The following is a 12087-nucleotide window of genomic DNA, read 5'->3' on the forward strand; positions in this document are numbered from 1 at the left end:
GTAGTCTACAAATTAGATAGATAGATACAGATAGACAGATAGATAGATGTAATAAAAGTAAAGTTTGCAGTTTGAAACATTATGCTCAGTTTAACTTAAAACTGAGTCAGAATTCTGTCCCACTTAGTGGCAAAGGTCTTAATAAAGCTACATTTTAATTGTCTGATGTCAGTAACACACATGAGCATGTTTGAAATAACAGAATTACTAAGGGTAGCCATCTCCCTTAGAATTCATGAGGTAAAATGGTCTTGTTTAAGTGCTCCATAAGCCAAGACCAAGTTGTCACATTATGAAACATAGTAGAAAATAAGTAATCTTCAGGATCTCATGTTTGGAAGAGTAACACCTAAAATAATCTTCAAGAGCTAGTTTGGAAGAGACACACTTAAAATTCCATTTTTCACTAAAAAGGAAAATCACACATACACCCCAACTTGTAAACTGCCAGGCAAGCTTCGCCAAGACCATTTACAATGTGAACATGGAAGGAAAGTTATTATTGTTGTAATGGCTAATTCCAAACCCAAATTTGAGATCAGATTTTACAGAAAAGTACGGAGAATGAGAAAGGCTGCACATCCTGAGAAGAAACCTATAACAAATGGGAGTTTCTGCCGGATACTTGTTTCTCCTTCCTGGTGATCATTGCCTGCCCCAACTTTATTTCCTTCTGGTGGGAAAAGAGAGCTCTTTAAAAGCTTTAGAGGCCCTTTTCTAGATTACTCCACCTAGTGACCTGACTAGTTTGTCACTCATAGGAGAAACTGTAGAACTTGTGCAAAGAAAAACAAATTTGTACTTAAAATGTTCAAATTTTAACATGAATGATTCTATCAGATCAAACCTGACATAACTCCCTTTGGTTCTTGCAGTTCTGTAGTGACAGTGTAACAGAAGTAAAACAGACTACAGAAAGGAAATTAATAATTCAGGATTCCTGAAAGCCTTCTTGAAGGTACAGTTTGCCAGTCATCTTATTGTTATATTAATGTTAGACTAAACTTTAGATGTCTTTTAAGTGCTCTTTCTGATCTAGCATACCTAACAAAGATAAAGGCATTTTAGTTATTTTATACCTTAGTAATACTGTATGCATTTACAATGTTGCACCATATTATCTTTTTTAAACCACATATTCATCAATAACTTCAAATCATTCTTTAAAGAATGCAACATACTTATAACCTCTCCATATTGGTACCACCTACAAACAAAATTTCAATTTTCTACTGGATGTTGGACCTATATGCATTGGATTTTATGTGTGTATACCCTATTCAAGTGTTATATTGATACATGAGCATCCAGAGGGCATTAAAGCCACAACAGGCAGTCCTCATGGGCATTAAGCAAGTTATTCTTAATTAAGAGCCTACTACTACATTTTTGCTTCAGCATCAGCCTAGCAATATATCTGTATAATCTATAAGATAATAATGTATCTGTATAATATACAAGGTAATCTTATAGAATTATGCCTAATGTATATCTGATGCTCATCACGTAGCTGGTGTTCACATTTTCATGGCTGCTGTGCATGGCCTTTTAGAGGTTGATTTGACTGATTGCCTATATACAAGAGAGAGAAAGAAGCTCTATTTGGACAGTATGTTGTACCTGTGTTCAGGTGTCTGTATACACATACATGTTTTTGTGTGAATGTTGATACCAGAATTTATTTTAAAAGTGAAAATGGGTACAGGCCCCCTGAAATGTTCACTTTGGGACCAATTTGTCCGAGGCAGCTCAAGAGTTCATAGCGGCCATGACAACTATGGGCCTATCCCAAGTGGTCTGGGGACCAATGCATATTGCTGGTCACATGCTTGATCTGGTCTTTCACTCTGAACAGGGTGGTGTTCCGTGGGTGAGGACTCTGGTGATTTCCCCATTGTCATGGACAGACCACCATCTGGTTAAGGTTGGACTCATGATCATGTTCCACCTTCACAGGGGTGAATGGCCCATTAGAATGGTCCACCTGAGAACGTTACTAGATCCAATAAGATTCCAAGAAACCTTGGAGGGATTTAGTGTTGGCTTTGCTGGTGACTCTGTCGACACTGGTGAAGAATTGGAATAATCAACTCACCAGGGCAGTGGACACAATCACTCCTAGGTATCCTCTCTGAGCCGCTTCGAAACTGGCCCTCAACTACGGGGGCTGAAGCGGTGAGGTAGACGACTAGAGCGCAACTGTAGAAAGACTTGACTCAAATCCAACAGATTACTACATAGAGAACGTTTGAAGATCTATGCTCAGGCAATACGTGCGGCAAAGAAGTGATTCTTTTCCTGCAGTATCACATCTGGCAGAGTTGTTCAGGGTCATGAAGAGGCTAATGTACACCCCTTCCTCCTTGAATCAGTACTTAGAAACAACAATTACTTGCTGTGACATTTTAATGAGTTTTTTGTAGACAAAATCTTTTGTATTTGGGCCGACTTAGATTCAGACTCCACAATTGTTACAGAGTCTGATGCCGAGGTGTCCAGCAACTCTCCTTATGTGATGATCCTGGACAGTTTGTGACCCCTAAAGATGTGGACAAGTTGCTTGGAATAGTGCGGCCTACCACCTGTCCTCTTGATCCTTGCCCAACATGGCTTATGGTCCTCCTTGTCTTAAAGAGGCAACCATTAGACCACTTCTGAAGAAGCCTGCCTTGGATCCCTCAGAGTTAAGCAATTACAGGCCTGTCTCCAACCTTCCATGGCTGGGCAAGGTGATTGAGAAGTTGGTGGCCTCCCAGGCAGTCTTGGAAGAAACTGATAATCTAGAACCATTTCAAACTGGCTTTTGGGTGGGCTATGGGGTGGAGACTAACCTGGTAGCCTGATGGATGATCTCCAATTGGGAATTGATGGAGCGTGACTCTGTTGGTCCTTTTGGATCTCCCGGCAGCTTTTGATACGATTGATCCTTCTGGAATGTCTGAGAGGATTGGTGGTGGGAGGCACTGCTTTGCAGTGGTTCTGCTCCTACCTCACAGATAGATTCCAGATGGTGTCTCTTGGAGACTGCTGTTCTTCAAAATATCAACTTTCCTATGTTGTCCCTCAGGGTTCCATATTGTCTCTGATGTTGTTTAAAATCTACATGAAACTGCTGGGAGAGATCATCAGGAGATTTGGTGCAGGGTGTTATCAGTATGCTGATGACACCCAAATCTATTTCTCCATGTCAACATCATCGGAAGAAGGCATAACCTCCCTAAATGCTTGCCTGGAGGCAGTAATGGGCTATATAAGGGATAACAAACTGAGGCTGAATCCAGATACTTATTGTGCAGAGTTGGAACTTGGGAGAGGATTTTGATCTGCCAGTTCTGGATGGGGTCACGCTCTCCTGGAAGGAACAGGTATGCAGTCTGGGGGTGCTTCTGGATTCGAACCTCTCCCTAGTGTCCCAGGTTGAGGCGGTGGCCAGAGGTGCTTTTTATCGGCTTTGGCTGATATGCCAGCTGCATCTGTTTCTTGAGATGAACAACCTCAAAACGGTGGTACATATGATGGATAAGATTACTTATCCAGCCCAGAAATCTAGGCTGAATTACTACAATGCGCTCTATGTAGGGCTGCCTTTGTGCGTAGTCCGTAAATTGCAGTTGGTCCAGAATGTGGCTGCCAAGTTGGTCTCTGGGTCATCTAGGAAAGACTATCTTACTCCTGTGTTGAAAGAACGACATTGGCTGCCGATACGTTTCCAGGCAAAATACAAGGTGCTGTTTATTACCTATAAAGCCCTAAACAGTTTAGGCTCTGGGTATTTAAGAGAACGTCTTCTTTGCCATGAGCCCCACTGCCTGTTAAGATCATCTGGAGAGGTTCATCTGCATTTGCCACCAACTCATTTGGCAGCTACTTGGGAACGGGCCTTCTCTGTTGCAGCCCCTGAACTTTGGAATGCGCTCCCTGTTGAAATATTGCCTCCTTTATACAGCTGTACCAGTGTTCAACTTAACATGTGAATAACTCTACCTGCTTACAGATCTGTTCATATATACACTCTACACAGATTGTACCTGCGTTGAACATAATGTGTGAATAGAACTGACGTAATTTGCAGATTGTGGCCATTAAAATTACTAATCCAATAGCCAATGGGCTTTGAGCTGACATCCTTGGATGTCAGATAATAAACAGATGTGTGGCTCTTATCAAGACAGGCAAGGTAGATAATTTTCAATCACAGGTAGCCAGAGTAATGTCCAGATTGAATTTTATGAAGTCTCTTTCCTGGGGATATTTTATTTTTTAAGCTTTCAGTTTAGGAAATGGGAATCTTCAGTATAGTGACAACTACTACTATTATATCTACTGGTCTAACTAAATAAGTATACTTTTGACTAGCAGATAGTTATTAGTAGTACTCCTTATTACTGCACATACATTACAAAGAAAAAATTGCTGTACTTAATTGGGACCACAAATGTACCACCATTTGTCCAACTGGGCATGGATCCTTTTAACACAGGTTTTTCTCAACAAAACTGAATGGAATCTGCCTCCTATGTTAAATAAGTAGCCAAGTCACTAATTTATCACATTTAAAACTAATCTAAAAATAGCTAATAATAAAATGAAAACACACCTCTTTAAACTTTGCTTTCAGGACAGCATGTCCTAAACTAGTCTGCCACTGAAGTTTTCGGCCACTGTGTTTTCCAAGATAAAAAGCCTTAAATATTTCTTGAAGTTTAACCATCTGTATGAATAAAAGAAAAGGAGGAAGGAATAAATACATGCACACAGACATAGGTGCTTTCACACACACATTTGCATCATTTTAAGGCTTAGACTCTTCCCAACTTCTTTTACACTAAAATCCATACATAAAATGTCTAACAGCTAAAGACAAGAAACCAGAGGTGGCTGGTGATGGCACTGGGGGTACAGTGAGAGGTACCTTTAAAAAGTAATTACCGGTGATACCGCTGGTACCTGCTAGCTGCCAGAAGCAGCGGTGCCCCGCTCAGCATCCCGTGTGGTGGCTGCTCTGGCTATGGCACTCACCTGACCTTTACTCATGCTTGATGGCCATTTGCATGGTCACCAACACCATTATAACCACACAAATGGCTGCGGTGCATGCACAGATGCCTGGTGAGTGCTGTAGCCAGAGCAGTTGCTAGGCGGGATGTTGCTGCTCCAGGCGGCTTGGATTTCGCTTAACTGCGAAATCACCTGTAATGACTTCTTAAAGGTCCCTCTCGCCACTCCCCCCCCCCCACCGCGCTGCCCTCACTGGCTGTCTCTATAAGAAGCATTATACTGGTATTAATTCATGTAAAGCAAAGTTGGCTACAAGTTTAGTAGGTCAACAAACTATGCATCCGAATGCTACATCTAAATCAAGCATAAAATCCAATCTCTACTTCACATAGAGCTGATTCATGCATTTAGGAAAAGACAGAACACATATTACTCCTAGAGCATGTGTCTTACTACTTCCCCATGGCAAAAAAAAAAAAAAAAAAATCACATCAGGAAAAAGCCATTCTACATTTCTACCTGATAAATAGCTTTCTACATGCAGACAGCTTTTGATATGGGAGTACATTCAAATATGCAACCTTTCTACCCACAGTCTCAAGTTAAGAGTCCGGGAAGAAGTTACCACATGCATTTCTTATACTACTGAGTCAACTCTATGAGGTGAAACTAAGTGGCATCTGCTGGACCCACAAGTCTTTCACTGAGGTTAAAACAGAACTGTGTGAAGAGGCACTTGTCCTAGAGCACATGCATGCAAGACTGAAGATCTTATCTAAAGGGGATGAAAGACCTCCCTTTTGGCTGAAAAGGTTTCAGAGATTCTGTGGCCTGGTATGCTCATATATAAGTCCCGACATGTGAGATTGTAGAGGCAACAAGCCATAGCTAAAAGTTTTCCAGATTGCAGGCTTTACTGCAGAAGGAAGGGTTCTAAGTTAGAATGAGAGTATATAAAGCATGTATAAGCATAAATTGGTGTCAGCACATGTTGTACACATTGTTGAATTTTATTATGGTTCATTATGGTTTTTCTTCTTTTGGTTTGTTCACATAGCAAGCTTCCCCTTAACTATCCTGCCCATTTCTGGCTCCCACCTCCTGCTTCCATTTGGTGCATTCACCTGTGCCCAGGTAATGAAGAGAGTATGCATGTGTGGGCATACATGGTGCCTGTTGATCCCCCACAATGTACCTTTTTGTCTTTTAAAAAATATTCCCCGTGCTTTTGTGCAACAACTGTATGCTAGATCGACGGGAATGTCCTGCTATTGTAATGGAGCACTAACTCCAAATCACATTTTGCTGTCTCACTGTGGGGGCCAGGAAGCTTCCCAGTGAAATGGAAGTACTTTTCATTCCTACTGTTGCCTGGATATTTTTTTTTTTTAAAAATAATTTTCCAACTTTGTTCTTAGCTTGCACAGGAACAACAGGTTGCTTACCTGTAACTTTACTTCTTCCAGTGGTCATCTGTGCTCTTACACTGTTGGGCTTTATGCCTGCACAGAGAGTAGGGATATGCTAGCTGGATCAGGCCCAGTTCAGCTCGAGGTTGAGCTGAACCTTCCGGGCCGATCTGTTTTTTTCTTTTAAACAATAAATAAATAAATGGCGGACTTACTGTACCACCATTGTGGGGCTTTGGGGGGTGCTGCTGTGGCTGGGGAGGGGAGGGTCTCCTGAGGTCCCCCCTCTGCCCCCAGGTCATTTGGGGGCCATTTTCGGCCCATTTCAGGCCATTTTCGGCCAGTTATGGGCCTCTCTGTGCTAGCAGTGGCCATTTGGGAGGCCGCCACACATGCGCACTGGCCATCTGCGTGGCTGGGTCATGACCTGGCAGAGAAGCTAGATGAGTTCTTTGCATCTGTCTTCATTGCAGAGGATACTGAGCCTGAACTGAGCTTTGCAGGGACAGAAGTTAAAGAACAGTCAGATGGAGGTGACAAGACATGACATTCTAAACTGTCTGGAAAATTTAAATCACCAGGGCCAGATAGCATCCACCCGAGAGTCCTTAAAGAACTCAAATGTGAAATTGCCAACCTCCTTGCAATAATATGTACACACCTGGACAAATGTGTTGGTAACCCTCCACGAAAAAAGACCCCGCAATTGTCTCTGAAATAACTTGAAACTGACGAAAGTAACTGGCACCCATCGTTTATTCTGCATTTAACAAAAATCAGACATTGCTTTAGAGTTTTGATGCAACAGAGTATTTCAAATAATAACACAAATGAAAATAGCATGGACAAAAATGATGGGACCCTTAACCTAATGTTTTGTTGCACAACCTTTAGAGGCAGTCACTGCAAACAAGCGATTCCTGTAGCTCTCAATGAGACTTCTGCACCTGTCAACAGGTAGTTTGGCCCACTCCTCCTGAGCAAAATGCTCCAGCTGTGTCAGGTTTGAAGGGTGCCTTCTCCAGGCTGCATGTTTCAGTTATTTCCATAGATGTTCAATAGGATTCCAATCAGGGCTCATAGAAGGCCACTTCAGAATAGTCCAATGTTTTGTTCTTAGCCATTCTTGGGTGCTTTTAGCTGTGCGTTTTGGGTCATTATCCTGTTGGAGGATCCATGACCTGCGACTGAGACAGAGCTTTCTGATACTGGGCAGTATGTTCCGCACCAGATTTCATTGTTCCCTGCACAGACTCAAGGCACCCCATGCCAGATACAGCAAAGCAGCCCCAAAACATAACTGAGCCTCCTCCATGTTTCACAGTAGGTATGGTGTTCTTTTCTTTGAAAGCTTCATTTTTTCGTCTGTGGACATAGAGCTGATGTGACTTGCCAAAAAGCTCCAGTTTTGTCTCATCTGTCCAAAGGACATTCTCCCAGAAGCATTGTGGCTTGTCAATATGCATTTTAGCAAATTCCAGTCTGGCTTTCTGATGTTTTTCTTTCAACAGTGGAGTTCTCCTGGTTCTTCTTCCATTGAGCCCACTGCCACTCAAAAAGCGATGGATGGTGCAAGCAGATACTGATGGACCTTGACCTTGGAGTTCAGCTTGTATCTCTTTGGAAGTTGTCCTTGGCTTTTTGTCTACCATTCTCTCTATCCTTCTGCCCATTCTGGGGTCGATTTTCCTCTTGCGGCCGCGTCCAGGGAGGTTGGCTACAGTCCTATGGACCTTGAACTTCTTAATCATATTTGCAATTGTTGTCACAGGAACATCAAACTGCTTAGAGATGGTCTTATAGTGTTTGCCTTTAACATGCTTGTCTATAATATTCTTTCTGATCTCCTCAGACAACACTCTCCTTTGCTTTCTCTGGTCCATGTTCATTGTGGGACACACGATTATACCAACAGCAGAGTGACTACTTTTCTCCATTTCAATAGGCTGAATGACTGATTGCATGATTGCAGACGTGTGATACTAATTAAAGAAAACAGCTAATTTGAAAAATCACTCTAATCCAATTATTTATTATCTTTTCTAGGGGTACCAACAAATGTGTCCAGGCCACTTTGGAATATCTTTGTAGAATAAGCAATATGTTATCTCTTTTCACACTTGCCTTGCTTTACTCGATGACATATCAAAGGCATGCAGGTATACATGGGACAATTGCTTTTGATTTAATCACTTTTCAGGAGGCATAAAACACTTTTTCAATGAGCTGTAAAGGTACCAACAAATTTGTCCACGTGTGTAACATCCTTACAATTAGGCTCCGTCTCAGAGGACTAGAAAGTATCCAATATAACACCTATTTTCAAAAAGGGATCTGGGGTGGGGGTATCTGGGAAATTACATGCCGGTTAGCTTAACATCTTTGTTGGGCAAATTGATGGAAAACATTCTCAAATATAAACTTGTTAAGCATATAGAAGAACCGGCCCTTCTGAAGGAAAACCAGCATGACTTCTGCAAAGGTAAATCTTGCTTCACCAACCTTTTGGAGTTCTTTGAGAGTATCAACAGATGTGTGGATCAAGGTGATCCAGTTAACATAGTATATTTGGACTTTCATTAAGCTTTCAACAAAGTTCCTCAAAGACTCTCGAGAAAAGACAGCCATATTGAAACCAATGCTTTTTAACATCTACATGAAACCACTTGGTGAGGTGGGTCATCAGGAATTTGGTTCTGAGTGATATCAATATGCTGATGATGCCCAAATCTATTTCTCCTTTTCAATATCAGGAAATGGCATTAACGCCTTAAATTCCTGCCTACGGGCAGTAATGGGCTGGATGAGGGATAATAAACTGAAGCTTAATCTAAGCAAGATGGAGGTGCTCATTGTTGGGGGTCATAATCTGCAAACGGGATAGAACATCCTGTTCTAGACGAGGTTACACTCTCCCAGAAAGAACAGGTTCATAGCTTGGGAGTGCTCAGATTGAGGCTGTGGCCAGGTTTTTACCAGCTGCGGTTCATTTGACAACTCCACCTGTTCCTTGAGGAGAATGACCTGAAAACAATGGTACACCAGCTGGATTATCCTGGAGAGACCACATTATGCTTGTTCTTAAACAGTTGCACTGGTTGCGGATATGTTTCTGGTCAAAGTACAAAATGCTGTTTATTACCTTTAAAGCCCTGAATGGTAAGCCATTAAGTCCAGGTTACCTGAAAGAGCACTTTTTTCTACAAAATCCCCATCGTTCATTAAGATAATCAGGAGGGATGATGATCATCAGAAAGGGAGGCACATCTTCGGGTGCCACCAGTTAATCTGGTGATGACCTGGGATAGGGCCTTCTCATTTGTCACCCCAAGGTTTTGGATAGCATTCACCATGGATATTAGAGGATTATCTTCCTTGGAGGCCTTCAGGAGAGCCTTAAAGACCTATCTTTTTAGCCTGGCTTTTAATTATATCTAGTTTTAATTTTAATGAATTTCAGTCTGGTGTAAATCAGCAATCCTGAGCCATTTTTGGATGGGTGGTATATAAATGAATGAATGAATGTATGTTTTCTGATTTTAATTGTTTTATTATGTGTTTTTGATTTTAAATTGAATTGTCCTGAGCCACTTTAGGAAGGGTAATATATAAATTGAATAAATGAATTAGTGAAAGAAAGAATTATGGGATAAAGGGACAGGTTCATGTGTAGACTGGAAGCTGGTTTAAGGGCAGAAAACAGAGGGTAGGTATAAATGGACAATTCTCCAAACTGAGGGAAGAAAGAAGTGGGGTCCACCAGGGATCAGTTCTGGGACCACTGATTTTAATTTATTCATAAATGATCTAGAAGTTGGGGTAAGCAGCCCAGTGGCCAAATTTGCAGATGACACCAGACTATTCAGGTTAATGAAATCTAAAAGAGATTGCAAGGAGCTCCAAAAGGATCTCTCCAAACTGGGTGAGTGGGCAACAAAATGGCAGATGTGGTTCAATGTAAGCAAGTGTAAAGTGATGCATATTGGGGCAAAAAAAATAGGGTCAGAGCTGTCACTGACTGACCAGGAGAGAGATCTTGGGGTCTTGGTGGACAGCTCGTTGAAAGTGTTGACTCAATGTGTGGCAGCTGTGAAAAAGGCCAATTCCATGCTAGGGATCATTAGGAAGGGGATTGAAAATAAAACTGCTAACATCATAATGCCCTTATACAAATCTTTGGTGTGGCCACATTTGCACAGTTCTGGTCACCATACCTCAAAAAGGACATTATAGAAGTGGAGAAGGTGCAGAAGAGGGCAGCCAAGATGATCAGGGGCCTAGAGCACCTTCCTTATGAGGTGAGGCTACAGCACCTGGGGTTTTTTAGATTTTTTTTTTTTTAAGGATGACTGAGGGGGCAACATGATAGATCTATACAATTATGAATGGGGTGGAGAGTGAGATAATTTTCTCCCTCTCGCATAACACTAGAACCAGGGGTCATCCCATGAACCTGATTGCCAAGAAATTTAGGGTTGACAAAAGGAAGCACTTGTTCACACAACGCATAATCTATGGAATTAGCTGCCACAAAATGCGATGACAGCCACCAGCCACTAGTTTTAAGATGGGCTTAGATTCATGGAGGACAAGTCTATCCATGACTACTAGTCTGAGGGCTAGAGGCCATCTCCAGCCTCAGAAGTAAGATGCCTCTAAATACCAGCTGCAGGGGAGTAACAGCAGGAGAGATGGCATGCCATCAGCTCTTGCCTGTGGGCTTCCCAGAGGCATCCAGTGGGCCACTGTGTGAAACAGGATGCTGGATTAGCTAGCCCTTGGGCCTGATCCAGCAGAGCTGTTCTTGTGTTCTTATGACCCCCCTCAAACTCTACTTTTTCTATGTACTGGGCATTTAATTTCCCCCACTCTTGCATCCCGCCACTACAGAATGTGAAACCTGCTATGGATTTTTCAGGAGCTGGACCTTCCTGTTCTAGAGCACTGCTATTAGAGCACCAGGGACATTTTTTTTTTTTTAAGTACCACTACTGGATGGAGCCTTGGACTGGAAGTACACTTCAAGCAGCATTGCAATGGAATTCAGAGGGGTCACAAGTGGAGCAGACACTCCCCAAAGTAACCTCCAGACAGGTAGCCACACCTCCATCTCAGGGGTCTATCCACACGGCTCCACAAAAATGCCAGAGACAGATTTAAGTTTATTCGGTCGTTGACCAGCAAACATTTCAATAAACCAGTTTTGCTGGTCAATGACCGAATAAACTTATAACTAAACCAGTACGTATTTTACAAATAATATAACAAAACCTGGCCACAACAGAGATAATATCAGTGCCCACATTAGGTAAAAGATAATTTAAATAAAATTCATCAGACTGGCCAGGCAAATTATCTAACATAGGAGATATAAGACTTAAACGGGGTTCACTGTACAAATCACAGTAAAGAATAACATGCAAGGTGGATTCTATAACCCCTCTGCCACACGGGCAATGTCGTAAAAATAGCGGAACTCCTTTAAACCTGCCATCCAAAACTGCTGTAGGAAGAACATTTAAGCGCGCTAAAGTGAGGGCTCGTCTAAATTTAGGGACAAGCACCACATCAAAGTATTTAGCTGGTTTAAGATTAATAGCTTGACTCCCTAAGTATAAACCCTGCTTAATCCATGCACCTTCTTGTTGAACTTCTATATCCAAGACACATTGCTTAACTA

At 41.9% G+C, this 12087-nt stretch overlaps 1 protein-coding gene and 1 long non-coding RNA gene across 8 annotated transcripts in view; one reads left to right on the plus strand and one right to left on the minus strand.

The window, feature by feature from the left end:
* The window catches only part of LOC128349897 (uncharacterized), a 67050-nt gene that overhangs the window by 15405 nt on the left and 39558 nt on the right, over positions 1-12087 (plus strand). For both annotated transcript variants that reach the window (XR_008319058.1, XR_008319059.1), the window contains exon 4: positions 876-958. This is a non-coding gene — a long non-coding RNA (uncharacterized LOC128349897). The remainder of the gene's footprint in view (positions 1-875; positions 959-12087) is intronic.
* CUL4A (cullin 4A) overlaps positions 1-12087 on the minus strand; it is a 105053-nt gene that overhangs the window by 10188 nt on the left and 82778 nt on the right. For all 6 annotated transcript variants that reach the window (XM_053307158.1, XM_053307155.1, XM_053307157.1 and 3 more), the window contains one exon: positions 4598-4711. In XM_053307158.1, coding sequence (XP_053163133.1) covers positions 4598-4711 — 114 coding nt within the window. The remainder of the gene's footprint in view (positions 1-4597; positions 4712-12087) is intronic.

Source organism: Hemicordylus capensis, chromosome 3 (assembly GCF_027244095.1).
Source record: "Hemicordylus capensis ecotype Gifberg chromosome 3, rHemCap1.1.pri, whole genome shotgun sequence".
Lineage (NCBI taxonomy): Eukaryota > Metazoa > Chordata > Lepidosauria > Squamata > Cordylidae > Hemicordylus > Hemicordylus capensis.